The 21,790-nt window shown below is 37.4% G+C and overlaps 1 protein-coding gene across 6 annotated transcripts in view; it reads right to left on the reverse strand.

Moving 5' to 3' along the window:
• Window positions 1-21,790, reverse strand: part of SMC6 (structural maintenance of chromosomes 6) — an 81,781-nt gene that overhangs the window by 6,294 nt on the left and 53,697 nt on the right. For all 6 annotated transcript variants that reach the window (XM_004387572.3, XM_023741744.1, XM_023741746.1 and 3 more), the window contains 4 exons: window positions 16,982-17,119; window positions 14,401-14,546; window positions 10,637-10,762; window positions 6,795-6,900 (listed from right to left, as the gene is read on the reverse strand). In XM_004387572.3, coding sequence (XP_004387629.1) covers window positions 6,795-6,900; window positions 10,637-10,762; window positions 14,401-14,546; window positions 16,982-17,119 — 516 coding nt within the window. The remainder of the gene's footprint in view (window positions 1-6,794; window positions 6,901-10,636; window positions 10,763-14,400; window positions 14,547-16,981; window positions 17,120-21,790) is intronic.

The raw sequence follows: 21,790 nt of genomic DNA on the forward strand, positions 1-21,790 counted from the left end.
ATATATATATATATATACACACACACACACACACACACACACAGATATACATATTTTATTGAGGTAAAAAATACATAACATTTGCCATTTCAATCTTTTTTTTACTGGATTAAATATATATAACAAAATATTTGCCATTTCAACCATTTTTATGAGCACAACTCAGCGACATTCATTATATTCATCATGTTGTACAATCATCACCACTATTTCCAAAATTTTCCATCACCCTTAAGAGAGACTCAGTGCCCCTTAAATAGTAACTCCCCTTTTCCCACTCCACCTCGTCTCTGGTAAGCACTAATAAACTGTTGTCTGTACGTGTCTTAGTTACCTAGTGTTGCTAGAACAGAAATACCGCAAGTGGAGGGCTTTAATGAGCACAAAGTTATTTTCTTAAAGTTTAAGAGTCTAGAAGTCCAAATTCAGGGCGCTGGCTCGGCATCTATCTTCTCCCCAGCAATTCTTGCTCACTTGCTTGTTTAATCTCTTTCATATCTCAAAAGAGACAGACTAAAGATGCAACCTATACGAATTCTGCCTCAGTAACAGAACAAAGACAGCCCATTCCCAAATGGGATTATAACCATAGGCGTAGAGGTTAGGATTCACAACACATATCTGGGGGGAGGGGCACAAGTCAATCCATAGCATTCCACCCTTTGGCCTTCAAAAATTTATGGAACTGTCACATGCAAAACACATTCACCTCATCACACCATATCCCAAAAGTCTTAAATCCACTCTAAATCCAAATTCTTATCTTCTGAATCATCTAAATCAAAAATGGGTGAAACTTTAGGCAAAATTCTGCCCCATTCTGGGGCAAAATTCCTCTTCATGGATGAACCTAGAAATCTGTGAAATCTAGACTACAAGTTATCTGGTTCTGAAGTACAATAGTGGAACAGGTACAAGGCAGACACTTCCATTACAAATGGGAGAAACTGGAGGGAAAAAAGAGATAATGGGCACCAAGCAAGTCCAAAACCTAGCGGAACAATTTGCATTAGCTCTCAAGGCTTGAAAATAATCCACTGTTCTCTGAGGCCATCTGGACAATGGCCCCGCCCTCCAGACTTCTGGGTGTTGGCCACACTCTTCGGATTCTGGGTGGAAGTCCCCTGGCCCTGGACTTCAGCCCTGCCTTCCAGGCCCACTCCGGCTTTGGGTGGTGGCCCCATCCTCGGGGCACACCTGAAGGGCAGCCCCACACTCTGGAAGGGAATTGGTGAAGATCCGGCTCTTTGAAATCTAGGGACTGTAGCTCCACCCTTTGAGACCTAGGAGAGGCCATGGCTCCATGCTTTGAAACCAAGGCAGCCCTGCTTCCCATTCTCCTTCCAACAGTTCTGCTGACTGCTGAGCTGCATCAGGGATGGTCCTTTTCTTTTCTTGGAGAACAACAGACATAGCTTTTACAGGTCTGTTTCCTGCCTGGATAATTCCAACAGGCAGGCACCTTTCTTTCCTTTCATCCTATCCCTGTCCCCTTCAGTCTAAGCTAACAGGTTTTCTGCTGTGGTAGATGATTAAATCCATCAGTCACAGGCTTCATCTCTTTAACAAAAGATTGTGTAGCCACATCCTTGGTGAAAATTCTAGGACACATGTTCTTAGTTTGTACAACAGAATTTTCCAAATCTTTAAGTTTTGTTTTCATTTTGCACAGTTAATTTTTAAGTCCATCTCTTTTCTCTCGCATGGAGAATCCACGTGGCCCGTTTAAGATCTTGCTTAGAAATCTCCTCAGCCAAATATCCAAGTTCATCACCTACCTTCCACTAAACATTTGAACATAATTCAGTCAAGTTCTTTGCCACTGCATAAAAAGCATCATCATTCTTCCAGTGTCCAATCACATGTTCATCATTTCCTTTTAAAGCCTCACCAGAAGCATATTTAACGTCCACATTTCTAGCAACATTCTGTTCATGATAGAAGCTCTCATCGCAGCTCTCAGTTCTTTCTGAGCCCTCATCAGAATCGTCTTTGACAGCCATAATTCTACCAATAGTCTCTTTAAGGCAATCTAAGGCCTTACTATGAAGAACATCAAAATTTCTTCAGCCTCTACCTATTACCCAATTCCAAAACCATGTCCACATTTTAGGTATTTGTTAAAGTAGCACCCTACTCCCAGTACCAAATTCTGTCTTAGTTATCTAGTGTTGCCTATAACAGAAATACCACAAGTGAAAAACTATAAAAAACAGAAATTTATTTTCCCACAGTTTAGAAGGCTAGAAGTCTGAATTCAGGGTGCTAGCTCTAGGAGAAGGCTTTCTTTCTCTGTCAGCTCTGGGGGAATGTCCTTGTCTCTTCAGCTTCTGTTTCCTGGTTCCTTGGAGATCACCATGTGGCTTGACATCTATCTTCTCCCCAGCTCTGCTTGCTTGCTTGCTTGTTTAATCTCTTTCATATCTCAAAAGAGACGGACTCAAGACACATTCTACTTGAAGTCTGCCTTGTTAACATAACAAAGACAACCCAAACCCAAAAGGGATTATAACCACAGATAGAGGTCAGGAGTTATAACAGCTATTTTTTGGGGACACAATATAATCCGTATCAGTATGCATCTCCTTATTCTAGATATTTCATGTAAGTGGGCTCATGCAATATTTGTTCTTTTATGTCTGACTTATTTCACTTAGCGCAGTATTTTCAAGGTTCATCCATATCGTAGTATTTATCAGAGCTTCATTTCTCTTTATGGCTGAATAATTCTCCATTGTATGGATACACGACATTTTGTTTATCCACTCATCTGTTGATGTACGCTTGGGTTATTTCTACTAATAGATTCTGATTCATGGCGACCCATTGTGTTAAGAATAGAACTGCTCCACAGCATTTTCTTGGCTGTAATCTTGGCCTTTTGCCAAGTCTTTCTTCTTAGGTGCCACTGTGTGGGTTCAATCCAACACCCTATATAGATTAAAAGTCAACCACAAATTGTTTTCACCACCCAGGGACCTTGATAATGACTTAATGTGGTATAAATTCGTTATTTCTTTGATGACTAATGATTTTGAGCACTTTTTCACCTGCTTACCGTATTTTATGCAAATGACATACATCTTCTGTGTTTGACTGCCAGATGCACCCTTCCCCTGCCAGTCACCCTCACAAGCACTGCCATGTCAATCCTCTTCCACATGTTGCTGTAAAAAAATATCTCATGGGGGTGGGGGTGAGGGTGGAGGGGTGGGGGGGGTGGGAAGAGGGGTATACGGCCAGCAAACAAATGCAGAAGGCACGTGTTATTTGCGTAAAAATAGGTCTATCCTTACTGACCATTAATCTGCTTGTTTCATCAATTACTGACAAATGTTTGTTAAAATTTCCAACTATAATTGTTTGTTTTTCTACTTTGCTTTTTGTTCTCTTGACTTTTATATATTTTAAAGGCTGTGTTATCAGGTACATATAAATTCAAATCTTTTTAAAATAACTTTTATCACTATGAAATACCACCTTTGATCTCTAATAATACTTCTTGCCTTAAAGTCTATCTTGTTTGTTATTAATACAGCTTTATCAGCTTTCTTGTGGTTGCTTGCATGGTATGTTTTTTCTCCATTTTACTTTGAATCTTTCTCTGTCCTTATGTTAACATTTAAAGTGTCCCCTGCTAACAGTATAAAGTTGGCCCTTATATTTTTCTATCCAGTCTGACAATCTTTTGTCCCCGTATGTTCGTTTCTTCCTTCCATTTCCCTTCATTTAGCTAATCAAGGGTTTTTAAAAATCTTTTTATTTGGCTTCTATTAGCTTTTTAGTTATACATACTTTTGTAATTCTTTCAGTGCAATATGCATCTTTACTAGTCTATCTTAAATTAATATTAGTATTACTTCTTGAACAATGAAAGAACTTTACAATAGTTGATCTACTATATACTTTTACCTCCTTTCTGTGCTGTTGTCATGTATTTTACTTTTACCTTTTGTAGCCCCTCAAGACACTATTATTATTGTTGTTTTAGACAGCTAAAGCTATTTTATATATACCTTTTTGCAGCGCTCTCTATTCCTTCCTACAGTTCCATGTTTCTACCAGGGATCAATGTTCTTTCAACTGAAAACCTTAGTATTTCTCCTGGGCATCTTGATTTCATTTTTTGAAGGATACTATTCCTAGTTATAGAATTCCAGATAGTTTCTTTATTTTTTTTAATTCCTTTGTCACTTTAAAGTCTAGCGGTTGACATTTACCTTGCACAATTTCTATTAAAAACTTTGCCTTCGGTTTTATTGCTGCTGTTTGGAAAGTAATGCATATTTTTTTCTGAGTGCATTAAGATTACTTTTTTGTCTTTGGCTTTTAGCTATTTGACTACCTTATGCTTGGTATGGTTTTCTTTGTATTTATCTCACTTGGGGTTTGCTGAGATTCCTGAATCTGGGTTGATGTATTTCAGTTTTGAAAATTCTCAACCATTATCTCTTCAAATATTCTCTCTGACCATTCTTTCTTCTATCTTACTGGCACTCCAATCACCCTTATGTTATACTTTCTGACCATGCTCCTCGCCTGTATCGTAAGCTCCTTTCAATGTTTTCTGTTTTGTTTTTATGCTGCTCAATTGCTTATTTCCTTTTGATCCACTTAGAATTCACTAATTTTATCTTCTCTTGTGTCCAGCTGGAACTCAACAGCTGTTCCATGGGGAAAAAAATGTGGCAATTTGCTTCCATAACGATTACAGCCTTGGAAACTCTAGGGGGCAGTTCTACTCTGTCCTATAGGGTCACTAGGAGTCAAAATAGACTCGATGGCAATGGGTTTTCGTTTATTGATTCTTCTCCTATATTCTAATTCTCTGTTGAAACTTCTGTTCTTCTGTTGAAATTTCTGTCCAATTCTCTATTGAAACTTCTGTACTTTTTGTCACTGTCAATTTTATTTTCTTTAACACATTAATCCTGGTTAAAATACTAGTCTGCTATCTCTTATAACTGTATCACCTGTATGTGATAATCCAAGACAATAAAATATTCCACCAAAGAGGGGCCCCTTTTTCCTCTGTTTTGTCTTTCCTCTTTCTTGACATCCCCCTGCCACCATCAAAAGCTCACAATTGGCAAATGCTTCCAGGAAAGAAAACATCTAGCAACTGTCAGAAGATTACCTTGGACAGGCTCCCCACATCCCTTGGGATTCCAATTCATCTAATCCTTTTTGCTTCTACAGCTTTCCAATGTATTTAAAAATAGGAACTTTGTAATTTATCTGGCTTTCTCATAGTTTTCAGTGAGAACTTTGGACTATCATGATATACTCCATCCCTACCTACAAACAGAATTCTTTCCAACCTTTCCATATTTGTATTTTTAATGATTATTTGAGTCTCTTTTAAAAAAATGGTCTGGGGTCTTAAAAGCTTGTGAACGGCCATCTAAGACACTCCACTGGTCTCACCCCATCTGGGGCAAGGGAGAATGAAGAAAACCAAAGACACAAGGGAAAGATTAGTCCAAAGGACTAATGGACCACAACTACCACAGCCTCCACCAGACTGAGTCCAGCACAACTAGATAGTGCCCGGCTACACCACCGACTGCTCTGACAGGGATCATAATAGACAGTCCTAGACAGAGCTGGAGAAAAATACAGAACAAAATTCTAACTCACACACACACAAAAAGACCAGACTTACTGTCTGACAGAGACTGGAGAAATTCCAAGAGTATGGCCCCTGGACACCCTTACAGCTCAGTAATAAAGTCATTCCTGAGGTTCACCCTTCAGCCAAAGATTAGACAGGCCCATAAAACAAGACTAAAGGGGTACACCAGCCCAGAGGCAAGGACGAGAAGGCAGGAGAGGATACGAAAGCTGGTAATGGGGAACCCAAGGTTGAGAACGGAAGGGTATTGACCGGTTGTGAGGTTGGCAACCAATGTCACAAAATAGTATGTGTATTAATTGTTTAATGAGAAACTAGTTTCCTCTGTAAACGTCCATCTAAAGTACAATAAAAAAAAAAAATTTAAAAAGGGTGAGTGAGAGAAGCTAGCAAAGAATTTACTAGTAGAAATTTAAACAAAGGGAGAGTAAACCTAACTTTCTAATTTGGTTAAAATGCAGAGGATCAAAACAACTAATATTTATTCTAAGTATTAAAATAGAAGAATAAAATTTATGGCAACTTTAGTAGTAAGCAATTATTAGAAAATTTTCCATCATATTATTTAGAGTGCCTAGCTGTTCTTGACTTCCTGGCTACACAATTTTTTATGCCATATCCTCCCACCTCATCTTTTAATGCATGTAACTATAAAATAATCTATAGCCATTGACTCCACATAGTTGAATGTGGTGGTACTGTTTATTCAAAAAGAGGCCTGATCTAGGGATAGCTTCAGAAGTTAACAGTACAGACACATGGATAGAACATTCTTTGAGATATTCGTTGTTGGCTTCCTATAGTGAGACCAGAAAGTATGGACTTTCTATAATGATACATGTAATTTAAAATGCTGCATGAATTCAAAAAAGAAACTGGTAGAGTGGAAAGAAATGTAAATACTTGTCACTGAAAATTCCCAATTATCACCATAATAAAATAATTTGATTGTCTGGGGTGGGGGGAGGAAGCTAAACTAGCAGATTTAACCACTAAGATCAATGTAATTTTTAACACTTTGGCAAGAACTATCCTTAACTTAAAAATAAGTTACCTTGTGTTCCAAATACAAGGGGTTAAAATTTACCTACATTTCATCAAAAGAAAAGAAACAGCTAGTTTTCTTAACAATTAAGATGCAACAAATTAAAATACTTACTGATATACTAAGAGTTTCGTTCTTGTGGTCAAAATTCATTTTTCCACAATAAGCCCGCTGAGATAATAAGTTGTCAAAGTACAACTTGCATCGTAAAGTCAAACACCTTGAAGAAAAGAAATTTGGCACATTAAAAAGAAGATAATGACACAGAACTGTATATTCAGTGTGATCTAAGACTAAGAAGTAAGAAGTCTGTGTCAGAACACTAGACAAAAGGATGTCAAAATGTTGACATTTGTTGCCTATTTAATAGGTGGGATTTTAGATTATTTTTCCTCCTACATCTTTATATTCATTTGTATGCCCCACATTCCTACCAGTTCATTTACTTTTATAATAAATATTTATAAAATGAATAAAGATGTCAATCCACATTTAATTAACTCCATTATATTAGTTAGTTCATATGAATGCATAATCATTCTATTAATTTATATAAGGTATTACACTAATAGATAAGACATAAATTTTGTCCTTGAAAGGCTTAATTTCTAGTGGGAATAAGACAAATGAATAAACTGCTTATTCATTTGACTGTTTCTTCTCAACTTCATAGTGAACAATAAGGGTATGGACAATCTGTTACTCATTTCTGTATCTGTGATGGCTTACACATTGCCTGGCACAATGCAAAGTTCATCATTTCTTCTCTACTTATTAGGTGGCATTCTACTGGAAAAAAGCACTTTCCCTCTTCCTCGATTATTTATTTACTCAACTACCCTTCTATTTATCAGTATGAACTTACAGATTCTTATTCATTTGGTTAACATCCAGTTGTTGTTGTTGCTGTGTGCCATCGAGTTGACTTTGACTCACAGTGACCCCATACGACAGAACAGAACCGGCCTATAGTGTTCCCTAGGCTGTAATCTTTAAGGGAGCAGATCGCCAGGTCTTTTCTCTCGTGAAGTGGCTGGTGGGTTCGAACTGTCAGCCTCACGGTTAGCAGCTGAGTGCTTAACCACTGCACTACCAGGGCTCCTTGTCAGCCACTACTGTTCTTTATTTCTTTTGACCCTCAAATCATACTAGATTTCTCCAATGGGAGCCCCCTGAAAGTGACTCATGTGTCCTTTTATCATGACCCTACATTTTTTGGAGTACTTTCTGGCCTTCTGGCTTAGCAAGAGGCTCACCTTGTACTTTCTCTGCCCAGCTCTGGAATCAGCCATTTCTCCAAGGAGCCTTGATTTCTTTTATGATATTTAGAAAATAAGATGTGGGTTGTAGGCGACTATTTTTCTTAATATCTTTGCTGTTTAATTTTAATGAGTTCTAAGGCTTGTTTCATCAGCTTCAGTATCATTTTTTCCTTTCCTTCTCAATCCCCTCCTTTAATCTTCAATCTGTATTAAATCCCTACACCAGAAAATATTGATAGCTCTGAGTTTTCTTTCGTTGCCAGAGCAACCACTGTTAGCTAGTTTTCAGAACTTTCTGTCACAGTAAAAGCATGCAGGTATGCTTGTAGCTCCCACTAAGATTCCTAGTAAAGAATCTAACTTTTCTCTCTTTCAACATTCACATGTATTTCATGCAACGTCTAAAAGAGACTATCCTCAGAAAATGGTAAAGTTCTCCAGTTTAAAGAGATGAAAGATTTAAAACATTTGATCATTTAGTATTCTCCTAAGATTGGGTAAATATAAAACATGTCAGTGGTGAAGACTCATATTAAGGAAATGAACTATAAAACCAATACTTCTGTACAAATTATTTTAAATAATTTTTTTTTTCTGGATAATGATATAAAAAACAAATCCTACTTCTGCTTCTGGAAAAAATGGAGTAACAGCAATTGGATTTACTCTTCAGTCTAAAATCACTAAAAAACTGGGCAAAATATGTGAAACAAGAGTTTTCAGACTTTGGACATCAGACAGTGCAGGACAGTGACCTCTGAAAGACAGGACCAAAGAAGATGAGCCTTACTACTGCCCCAAATTACTACTTAAGGAAAGAGTAAAGGGGAGTGGGAACCCAAGTGCTACGGACAGAACTGTGTCCCTCAAAAAATGTGTGTCAACTTGGCTAGTCCATGATTCCCAGTTGGTTGTGTGTTTGTCCACCATTTTGTCATTTGATATGATTTTCCTATGTGTTGTAAATCCTACCTCTATGATGTTAATGAGGTGGGATTAGTGGCAGTTATGTTAATGAGGCAGGACTCAATCTACAAGATTAGGTTGTGTCTTAAATCAATCTCTTTTGAGATACAAAAGACAGAAGTGAGCAGAGAGACACGTGGACCTCATACCACTAAGAAACAAGAGCCAGGAGAACAGTGCATCCTTAGGAACTGGGGTCCCTGCGCTGAGAAATTCCTTGGTCTGGGAAGGTTGATGACAAGGACCTTCCCTCAGAACCATGAGAGAGAGAAAGCCTTTCCCGGGAGCTGGCACCCTGAATTCAGACTTCTAGCCTCCTAACTATGAGAGAATAAGTTTCTCTTTGTTAAAGCCATCTACTTATGGTACTTCTGTTGTAGCAGCACTAGATAACTAAGACATCAAGCAAAGTCTGGAAGTCTTCCTGTTTGAGGAGACAGAGCTGGGAAGCCAGGAACACTCAAGTTCATAAGGCAGAGTATCAGAGAAAGATAGCATAGAGTATCCTGCTTGAGTCTTCAGCTGAGTACTGATCAGTGCTTGTGTGTGAGGATGCTGCCCAAAGCTGGGGAAAGAAACACCCGAAAGTAGCAGAGGGGATGATTCCCAAAGCTCACACAGAGCCAGGAATAGTTCATGCTCCTACTGGCTAGAGTGGAAAACCTTATAATTCACAAGGTATCGGTTAAAATATGCAGAAGAGTATATTCTCTCAGCCATAGGAAAGAACTAGCCATTGACTAATAGCTGCTCTGGTCCCCACTAACAAAGCTTAAAAGCATCCTCAAAAGTATAAAAATGAATCCTATTTAATTCAAATCCTAACTAGATGCCTATAAAACTGAAACATACATTTAAAAAACTAACCAGTTTAGTTAAGGAATACAGTCAAAGTGTAAAATTTGTTTCACTTAATAGCTTTATCTAAATTTCTCCATGTATATTAGAGCTAGATATTTTTATAGTCTTTTCACTTTGGGTATAGAGACAGTTATAGAGTATATTACTGGGCGAACGTCTCTGGGGAAAAATGGAGGTATGTGGAAGGACTAGGATTGCCTTGAATCCAAGAATATCAAGAGCCATCTCTACCTAGAAACTGTCCTCTGGCTTTTGCTCGTGATTTTAGTTAAGGGTTAACCTGTCCCTATCAGTCTGCCCATCTTTAAGTATGTTAATAGTATCCAGTTTTCCTGATCCTGTATTCATTCATTCAACCAATATGTACCAAGTTCCTACTCTATTTCAGGCACAGTCTAGGCACTGGACATAGCAGTAAACAAAACAATTTCTGTATTCATGGAGCTACACCCTTCTAATAGATCACAGTAAATCAAATAAGATACTGCCTCAACAGGTCCTACAAAACACTTGTATCCCTTAAGAAGATACAATGTCCAAGGGTGAAAGAGGCTGCTTCAGAACCAATGAGCTCCATTCAAAGAACCTATTTAAGCAAAGATTGAACACCATCTATGAGTTGTTTAGTAAAGAATAGCTAACAGAGTGATAATGTTGGATGAGCGCATTACAAAGTCCCTTTCACATTCAGAATTCTCTAATCACAGTATGCCGAGTACTAGCTGACAAAGCAAGCACTGACAGTTTCTTCTATAACTGAATCATGTAAGGCTCTTTAGTTTAACTGTCTTATTTATAAAGGATATTGTGAAAACAAAGAAAATACAAAAATGTACAATACCTGGTAATATTTTTTAAGTCACTTACCTTCTAAACTGCTGATATGTTCTGTATCTATGGGTCATTATTTCTTCCAGTAATTTAATAAATCTTTTTAAAGTCCTTACTTTATTTTCCAGATCAAGATAGGTTTCTCTTGCTTCTTGGTACTGCCTATTTTATAAAAAAAATATTAAGTAAATAAATGCCATTCACATGAAACATAACGAAAAGGAGAAACTCAAATATTTCAAATGGGGCAGAGCAGGGAGTACAAGGAGGGCTGAGGGAGCCTAGCAGCAGCAGATCCCAGAAATCTCCAGCCCAAAGGCACTCCCAGAACGAGTGTGATCCTGAGTGAGAAGAGTTGTTAGCAGGGCCAGAAAGGACTGAAGTCCAACCCCTACAGAAGGCAGAGAAACTATGTGAGAAAAATGCTCACCCTGGGCTCAACAGTGGTAGACCTTAGAGAACACCAGGAAATATACACCTACAAGTGAAGTGATCATACTGGCAACCCAAAAAATAAACCAAACCCATTGCCATCTAGTCATTCTGACTCATAGCAACCTTACAGGATGAAGCAGAACTGCTCCATAGGTTTCCAAGGCTATAATCTTCACAGGAAAAGATCACCAGGTTTTTTCTCCCATAGAGCGGCTGGGGTTTTGAACTGCCGACCTTTTGGTTAGCAGCTGAATGCTTAACCACTGTGCCATCAGGCAAGAAATATTTCCCTTGGTGACAGATTCCAATGAGGGAACAAGGGAATGCAGCATCAGCATTAGAAACCACTTCCTGACCAAGAAAAGGACAAAGAGGCATAGGAGGCAGGGCTACTTAGACGTGATGGATGGTAACAGCTGCTGCTGCTCTGCTGTTGAGGGGCAAAACGATGCTGAGAAACAAAGTATGAAAGACAGCTATGGCCCAGGCACCCACAGCTGCCCCTGCCACCCTCCTTCAAATAACCAGTCCAGAGAAAACCAACTAATTAAAAAATGAATGACAAAACAAGCTTAAGTATAGCATCCATCCGAAGATATTTATGAAAAAAGAGGTGCAGAAGAGTGGCAAAACTTTCCTATGGACAATGAAAACTTACTAGAACAATGTTGCCACCAAGCAGGTGAAACCCCTACTTGAATACCATAAAAAAAAAAAAAAAAAAAAATCACGAGGCAAGTGCTACCAGGAAGGAAAATATTTCAAAGAATAAATAAAGAACTCAGAGAGCAGACAGGAAACACAGAAGGCAGCAGCCAGACAGGAGGTAGAAGTGAAGTGAGAATTTGTTGTGCCCCAATTTTGTGCGAATTAAGCAAAAAAAATGAATCCCTTGAAAGAGGAATTGGCAATATGGAGTTTATCCCATAGATAAACCTGCACATACATAAAACGATGCACTTTCAAAGTTATTAATTTTGTGCCACCATTTGCAATAGCAAAAGATTAGATAAAACCCAACTATCCCTCAATAGGAAATGGTTAAATACTGTGAAACTATAAAAAACAATGAGGAAGCACCTATGTGCTGATATAAACAGATCTCCAAAATATATCATTAAAGAAAGCAATCTCTAAAACAACTTATATAATGTGTTACCTTTTGTATCTGCAAAGATGAAAATAACATATAATCACGTTACATGCATATAGAAATACTGAAAGCACATTTAATAAATTAGTAAGATAAAAGGAAAGAAAGGGATGGGGATGATGAGAATAGAGAGGAAGTAAAACTTTTCACTGTATGTCTTTTCACATTGTTTGTATTTTTTGCTGTATTGAATGTAATATTGTTGTGTATGCCGTTGAGTCGATTTCAACTCATAGCAACCCCACGGGACAGAGAACTGACCCACAGGGTTTCCTAGGCTGTGCCGGTGGGTTCAAACCACTCACCTTTCTGTTAGCAGCTCAATGCTTGAAGACTGCGCCAATAGGACAACTTATATTTAAAAATACAAGTTTTTCTTAATATTTTAATATTTCTGCCCATTGTTCTCCAATGTTTTTTAAAATAGAATTAAGATCACTCCTATTCCCAGCCTCTTATTTAAATGCAAACAGTTCTTCATAAAGTATAATAGCTATAATTTTTCACTGTAACTTAATCAATTCTCCTACTGCTGTACACTATTTCTAATTTTTCTCTATTATAAATAATGCTGCAATAAACATCTCTGAGCATAAACTGCTTTTCTCATTTTGGATTATGTTATAGCAACACAATTATCTGGCCAAATTCAAATTTTTTAGGGCTTTGACATATATGACCTAAGTGTTTTTCAGAAAGACTTTAGTACTCAAAATAATAACTAACATAATATGTTTACTATTTGGGAGTTTCTGGGTGGCACAAATGGGTAATGTGCTCGACTACTAACAGAAAGGTTGGTGGTTCAAGTCCATTCAGAAGCTCCTCGGAAGAAAGGACTGGTGATCTACTTCCAAAAATTCAGCACCAAAAAACCTATGGAACTTTCACTAAAATAAATAAGGAACTTTCACAATAAAATATATATATATTTTTTATTTTTTCCCATACAAAAATTTATACATACATTGTTACGTGACCCTAATTGCTCTCCCTGTATACTGTGACAGCACACTTCTTTCCATTCCTGATTCCCATGTCCATTCAACCAGCTCCTAACCCTCTCTGCCTTCCCATCTCACCTCCGGACAGAAGCTGCCCGTTTAGTCTCTTGTATCTACTTGAGCTAAGAGGCACACTCCTCACAAGTATCACTTTATGTCCTATAGCCCAGTCCAATCCCTGTCTAAAGAGTTGACCTAGGAAATTGTTTTAGGAACTTTCACAGTAAAATATTAACAACCCCCTTCCCCCCCGCCCCCACATAAAACAAACAAACAAGCAAAACCAAAACCTTATGGAACATTTCTACTCTGACATACATGGGTTTACCATGAGTTGGGATCGATTTATGGGCAACTGGTTTGTTTTTTGGTTTGTTTGTTTATTATTTATTCTGTTTACTATGGATTATCTCATTTAATTTTCACAGTAACCCCATAAGGTTACAACTATATATCCATTTATAGATGAGAAAATCAGTTCAGAGAGATTAATTTGCGGAATCACTCATCTAGGTAATGGCAAGACTCCAGTTCAAACCCAGGTACTCTCGTGTCAGAACCTGTGCTCTAACTGTGCTTGTTGTTATTGTTATCGTTGTTGGGTGCCATCGAGTTGATTTTTGACTCATAGCGACCCCATGTGACAGAGTAGAATGCTCCATAGGGTTTTCTAGGCTGTAATCTTTACGGAAGCAGATGTCCAGGTCTTTCTTCCATGGAGTCGCTGGGCGAGTTCGAACCGCCAACCTTTCACTTAGCAGCTGAGCACTTAACCGTTGTACCACCAGAGCTTCCATTTTTAACCAGTAATATATGAAAATATCCATTTAATTGAAATCTCATTGACATTAGTGTTTTTTTCATCTTATTCAATGCAAAAGGTTTAAAAAATGGTTTCTAATCAATTTGATTTGTGTTTCATTACTTGTGAAGCTGAAAATTTTCATGTCTGTATGAATCTTATAGGTATAAAACTGGCATTTATGTCCACATGTCATTCCATAATGAGTTTTGTAATAGTTCAGAAGAAAAAAAGGTTACTGTTTATTGCTGATAACACATATATAAAAGACAAGTTCAGCTATTAACTTTCTGCCATAGTAATGCTTCATCCAAATTTAAGATGTATATATAAACATTTGCTTTTTATGTTTTGATAACATGTATGGATAATATAATAAAAAGCAGAAAAGCAACCAACCACTTACCTCATTATCTCTTCTCGATCTCCATGACTCGCATGTTCTGCCTGTATCTTTTGCCTTAATCGATTAATTTCTTTGTCTAGGATTGATGCAGATTTTTGTACTTCTATCCGCTCCGGGCAGATCTGTCTTGCCTGTGACATTTTCTCCTAATATAAGAGATTTTTAATATCTTTAAGACTCTTCTTTGATATATTAATTCACTGTAAATACTTGTGTCTGTATATACAAACTAAAATTCTGAATTTAGGATTATGGAATGTATTTTAATTATAGTTATTATCAATGTTATTTATCTAAGTTTTATACTGAAAACACAATCCAGAGTCATAAATTTTCAAGGAATAAATTGCATTACTCTGTACAACTTTAATAAATTGTAAGATTTCCACAACTTGCCAGTGAAACAAATTTAAAAGAGCAGTTACAAAAAGACTGCATGTAGCACTGAGATCAGATATAGCTTTCTGTGTAGAGTAGTCCCCCTTATTCAAGGGGGATACGTTCCAAGACCCCCAGTGGATGCCTGAAACCACGGACAGTACCAAACCCTAGATATGTTTTTTCCTATACATACATACCGATGAAAAAGTTTAATGTATAAATTAGGCACAGTAAGAAATTAACAATAACTAATGATAGAACAATTATAACAATATACTGTAATAAAAGTTATGTGAATGTGGTCTCTCTCTCTCAAAGACAGAGATTTGTTCTTACCATAGATCTTAGCAACCTCAGTTTATGATTTTCCTTCTTTCCTTATTAAGTCAAGAACTTTCACCTTTTTACTTAAAGGAAGCACTTTATGGCTTCTCTTTGGCATATCCGAATTGCTAGCATCACTACTCTTGCTTTTTGGGGCAATTATTAAGAAAAATAAAGGTTACTTGAACACAAGCACTGCAGTACTGTGAAAGTTGATCTGATAAAGGCTACAAAGTGACTAATGAGCTGGCAGTGTGTACAGGGTGTAGTATACACAGTATGGATTAAAAAAAAAACCACTGTCGCTGAGTCAATTTCAACCCACAGTGATCATATAGGACAGAGTAGAACTGCCTCATAGGGTTTCCAAGGAGTGGCTGGTGGATTTGGACTGCTGACCTTTCGGTTAGCAGTTGAACGCTTAACCACAGTGCAAATGATATGCTAGACAAAAGGATGATTCATATGTCAAGTGGGATGGAGCAGGATTTCATCACACTATTCAGAACGGTGAACAATTTAAAACTTATGAATTGTTTATTTCTGGAATTTTCCATTTAACACTTTCAGACCATGGCTGACCGTGAGTAACTGAAACCTTGAAAAGTGAAACCACAGATAAGGGAGACTGTTGTATTTTTAGAATGGAGTCTTAATGCTAATGATACTGAAAACACAAATAAAAAGACCCTCATGTCTGTAAAGAATTAAAGAATTCAAAGCACTTTTGTACAGAGTGCTTATTTGATCTTCACAACATTCAGTATAACTCTAAAACAGACAAGGCAATGGATAAGAGTTTAAATCACCTTCCTTAAGGTACATAGAAGCAAAGTTGGAGTTCAACTCTTTTATTTAAGACAGTTTGCCTTCAATTTACTCTCCTCTGAAAATAGAGCTGCTGCTTATAGTTGTGAAAAAAGGCCTCTAGTAGGAGCTGAAATCCAGCCTACACTCCAGCTACTCAAAGAAAAAACCAGTTGCCATAGAGTCCATTACAACTCATAGTGACCTCATATGTCTCAGGAGTAGAACTGTGCTCCATAGGGTTTTCAATGGCTGACTTTTCAGAAGTAGATTGCCAGGCCTTGCTTCCAAGATGCCTCTTGGCAGACTCAAACCACCAACCTTTCGGTTAGCAGTCGAGAGCGTTAATCACAAAAGAAAGGGTAACTTTTCTGACAAAAAACTGCTATCCGCTTCTGCTTGCCAAGCTGGGCATGCATGGAGCTACACTAGCTGAGAAGGGGTGCCATTTCCTAAATCACTTAAGAGGCACTATATGAGATTAATAGAGTCTTGCCTAAAGTTCCCTTTGTATTATTCTCTTTAAGTTCCCACACTCTGAGAGTCCCTAAGCCTTCTACTATGCCGATTTACTGAAACATGTTACTCTATCCAAAAAAACCAAACCCACTGCTGTTGATTCCAACTCATAGCGACCCTACAGGACAGAGTAGAACTGCCCGACAGTGTTTCCAAGGAGCGGCTGGTGGATTGGAACTGCCGACCTTTTGGTTAGCAGCCGAACTCTTAACCACTGCGCCACCAGTAATCTTGTTACTCTATTAAAAAAAACAGAACAAAAACCCAAACCCATTGCCGTCGAGTCGATTCTGACTCACAGCGACCCTATAGGACAGAGTAGAACTGCCTGATAGGGTTTCCAAGGAGTGCCTGGTGGATTCGAACTGCTGACCTTTTGGTTAGCAGCCAAGCTTTTAACCACTGTGCCACCAGGGTTTCCTGTTACTCTATAGGAAGTAAATATTCAGAAAACGTTTCTATTTTTAGAAGTATGAGATAAAGGAAAACACTTTAATAATCATGACTAAAGTTGTAAACAAAACAAAGTAAAATTAAAAAGGTGCATGACCTCTAGTTCCTTCTCTTTCAGATCCAGTTCTCGTTTCTTTTTATTTAAAGTATCCAAGCGTTCCTTTTGTTTGTCTTCATAATGCTGCTTCCCTCGTTTTTGATTATCCACTTCAGAGTCAGCAAGGTTTAATTCATCCTGTTAGAATAAAATCAAAATCATCTATAAAGATTCTTTAAAATAATAAAAAAAAAATTACTGGCACCAGTATAAAACTAGTAACTCAGTAAAGCAAATATGATTATGTTGCTTGAAGAGTTCATATTCATATGTGACTGAATAGAAGTGAAGATATTCTCAAAATTAAAAAATAACCTTATATTCAAATTCTTATATGAAGTTTCATATTATGGTGCTTTCAAACACTTTATTTTGATAAAACAGTTTTGGGGAAAGTTACATTAGCCTGTAGACTTAAAATCATGCAAGTGCTGGATATTTACAGACGTCACCTGACATAATCAGTTTAAAAAAGGTGGATGAATGAAGTCTGTCTGTCATGAAAGACCATATACTGTATGATTCCATTTATATGAAAGGTCCAGAACAAAGACAGAAAGTAGATTAGTGGTTGCCCAGGACTGAGGGGTAGGGTAGGAGGACTGGGAGGGTGATGGATAAAGAGAACAGAGGTTTTTTGGAGGTGATTACTGGTTACCAGGAGCTGGAGGAAGGAGTGAATGGGGAGTGATTCTCCCCACTGCTAACTGATGCGGGGTTTCTTTTTGAGGTGATTAAAATACTCCAAAAGTTAATTGTGGAGACAGCTGCAAAACTCTGTGAATATACTAAAACCATTGAATCGTACATTTTAAGTGGATGAATTTTATGTGAATAATACCTAAATAAAACTTTTAGAAATAACAAACATCCAAGAACAAATTTAACAAAGACAGACAATACTTCTACACAAAAAATTACAACACTTCACTGAAAGAAATTATAGAAGACCTGAAGAAAATGATGTATCATTTTCATGGAATGGAAAATTCAACATTGTTAAATGGCAATTTTCTCCAGGAGATTTTTCTAAAGATTCAATGCAATTGCAATCAAAATCCCAACAGGCTTTCTTTTTTTTAAATTAAACTTGTACTCTGAGGTAACTATAGATTCACATGCAGTTGTAAAATGTGAGATCCCTTGTATCCTTTACAATAGCAACATCTTGCAAAACTAGACTACAATACAACAACTAGGATACTAACCTTGATACAGTCAAGATACAGAACATTTCCATCCCAAGTACCTCTCAGGGCGCCTGTTAATTAATAGTCATGGCAACTTCCCTCCTGCCCCATCCCTTGCTTACATCCTGGCAACCCTAATCTCTTCTCCATTCTGTAATTTTATCATTTCAAGAATGTTATATAAATAGAAGCATGCCGTTTGTAACCTTTTGAGATTGCCTTTTTTCAGTCAGCCTAGTTCTCTGGAGATTCATCCAGATTGTTGCATGTATCAATAATTTGTTCCTTTTTATTGCTGATTCCATGGCATAGATGTACCAGTTTGTTTAACCATTCACCTGTTTTTTTCAATATTACTTTTTTTAAAAACTTGGAGGTACGATAGGTAGCAGAAGGGAGGAGGTGCCCAGAACTTTACCCCTCTACTACCAGCTACCTGGGGGAGGGGTTGGGGGCATTCAACCAAGCCCCATAACTTTAAGTCCCTAAGGGCTGCGGGTGTAAACAACCCCAGGCTTGAAGAGGGTGGAGTCAAGAGGATGGGGAACCCAGTGAAGATAGAGGCAAATGCCCTGGGGGGTGGTCAGGACATTTCTTAGAGGCCCAGTATCCACATGGGCATCTGCCTGAGTCCCCCCTTCCCCCAAAAGGCTCTGCAGAGGTCAGGCCCAGCCCAGGGCGACTGGGGGACAAATCTTGGGCACCTGCCCCTACTGAATCTAGTTCCTTCCTAAAGTGGGTGGATACAAGCTACCCATTTTAGATGCTCAGTCTCTTCATTCTGTCTTCTGCTCCCTGGGGCTGCAGGTATTTGGGTTGTTTCCAGTTGTGAGCTATTATGAGTAAAACTGTTATAAACATTCATGTACAAGTCTTTGTGCAAATATAAGTCTTCATTTCTCTGAGATAAATGACTTATAGTAAAATTGCTGGGTCATTATGTCTAAGTTTTTAAAAAACCACCAAACTTTTCCAGAATGGCTATATCATCTTATATTACCACCAGCAATGTATGAGTGATCAAATTTCTCTGAATCCTCAGCAGCATTTATGATTGTCCCTACTTTTTAATTTTAGGTATTCTGATACATATGTAGTGATAACTCAATAGGGTTTTAATTTATGTTTCGTTTCCCTAATGCCACTGAACATCTTTTTATGTGCTTATTTACTATCAGTATGTCATCTTTGGTGGAATGACTCTTCAAGTCCTTGCCCATTTTACAATTGGACTTTTTTGTTTTTCAACTGTTAAATTTTGAGAATTCTTTATGTATATATATACATGTATTATACATATACATGGGGCAGTTCTACTGGGTCGCTATGATTCGGAATCGACTCGACGGCAACAGGTGTTATATATATATATGATACAAGTCAAATCTTTTGTCAGATATATGCTTTCCAAATATTTTCTCCTACTCTGTAGCTTCACTTTTCACCTTTTAACAAGGTCTTTTGCAATGCAGAAGATTTCAATTTTAATGAAGTCCAATTAATCAAAATTTTTCATTTATGGATTATTCTTTTGTTTTCCAACTGAATTCTTTGCCAAGTCCTAGATATTGAAAACGTTCTCTTACTTTTTTCCTAAAAGAATTACTAGTTTTGTGTTTTAAATTTAAGTCTGTGATCAATTTCGAGTTAATTTTGTATAAGGTATAACACTTAACAAGAAACAAAAAACCTGTTGCCATCGAATCAATTCAGACTCATATCAACCCTACAGGACAGAACAGAACTGCCCCATAGTTTCCAGGAAGCAGTTGGTGGATTTCAACTGCTGACCTTTTGGTTAGCAGCCGTAGGCTTTCCCACTTAACTAGAGGTTCATTTTTTGACACTGGATGTTCAATTACTCCAGCACAATTTGTTGGAAAGGCTTTCTTCCAATGAAGTGCTTCTGCAACTTTGTCAAAAATCACTAGGCTTACACCAAAAGTGCAAGCAACAAAAGGAAAAGGAAATTGGACTTCATCAAAATTAGAAACTGTTGTGCATCAGAGGACTTTATTAAGAAACTGAAGAGAAAACGTACAGAATGAGAGAAAATATTTGATATCTGATAAGGGCTTAAAATACAAAACACAGGAAAAAAAAAATAACTCCTACAATTCAACAACAAAAAGACAACCCAATTAAAGACGAGTGAATGACTTGAATATATAGAAATGTCAATAAGCACATGAAAAGATGGTCAACATTATTAGTCATTAAGGAAATGCAAATCAAAACCACTTCATACCCACTAGGATGGCTATTATCAAAAAATGGTAAATAAATGACAGCAAAGATGCAGAGAAATTGAAACCCTCATGCATTGCTGGTGGGACTGTAAAATGATGCAGCCACCGTGAAAAACAATTTTGAGGTTCCTCATTAAAGTTAAACATAGAACTACCATATGACCCAGTAATTCCACTCCTAGGTATAAAGGAGTGAACTCAAGCCGATACTTGTACACTAACGTTCACTGCAGCAGTACTCGTAATGGCCAGAAGGTGAAACAACCCAAGTGTCCATCAACAGACAAATAGATAAAAAAAAAAATGTGTATACATACAATGAAATATTATTCAGGCATAAAAGAAATGAAGTTCTGATACATGCTACAACATGGATGAACCTTGAAAACATTATGTTAAGTGAAATAAGCCAGACACAAAAATACAAATACTATATGATTCCAATTTTATGAAGTATCTAGAATAGGTAAATACATAGCGACAAAAGTTCATTAGTGGTTATCCGGGTGTGGGGGGAGGGGATAATCGGGAATTACTGCTTAAGGGGTATTGAGTTTCTTTTTAGGGCAATGCAAAACTTACGGAGATAGACAGTGGGGATGGTTGCACAACATGGTGAACTTAAATAATGCCAGTGAATTCTACATTTAAAGATGGTTAAAATGGCAAATGTTATATGTGCTTTACCACAATAAAAACAAACAAAAACCTACTAGAGCTTATTTCTATGGGTCATTTCTGGGTTCTCTCTTCTAGTCTGTTGATCTTTATTTTTATCCCTATACCAATACAAGATTATTTCATTAATGTAGCTACACACTGAGTCTTGAAATCCGGTAGACTGATTCCTTCCACTTTATTCTTCTATTTTCAAAATTGTTTTAGCTATTCTAGTTCCATTGCTGATATCAGAAGAATCCTGGCTGAAAGCAGAGAATACTAGAAAGATGTTTACCTGTGTTTTACTGACTATGCAAAGGCATTTGACTATGTGGATCATAACAAATTATAGATAATACTGCCAAGAATGGGAATTCCAGAACACTTAATTGTGCTCATGAGGAACCCGCACATAGATCAAGAGGCAGTCATTCGAACAGAACAAGGGGATACTGCGTGGTTTAAAGTCAGGAAAGGGGTGTGTCAGGGTTGTATTCTTTCCCCATAATTATTTAATCTGTATGCTGAGCAAATAATTCGAGAAGCTGGACTATGTGAAGAAAATGGGGCATCAGAATTGGAGGAAGACTCATTAACAACCTGCATTATGCAGATAACACAACTTTGCTTGCTGAAAGTAAAGAGGACTTGAAGCACTTACTGATGAAGATCAAAGACCACAGCCTTCAGTATGGATTACACCTCAACAT

This window comes from Trichechus manatus, unplaced genomic scaffold (assembly GCF_000243295.1).
Source record: "Trichechus manatus latirostris isolate Lorelei unplaced genomic scaffold, TriManLat1.0 scaffold00189, whole genome shotgun sequence".
NCBI classification, from domain to species: Eukaryota; Metazoa; Chordata; class Mammalia; order Sirenia; family Trichechidae; genus Trichechus; species Trichechus manatus.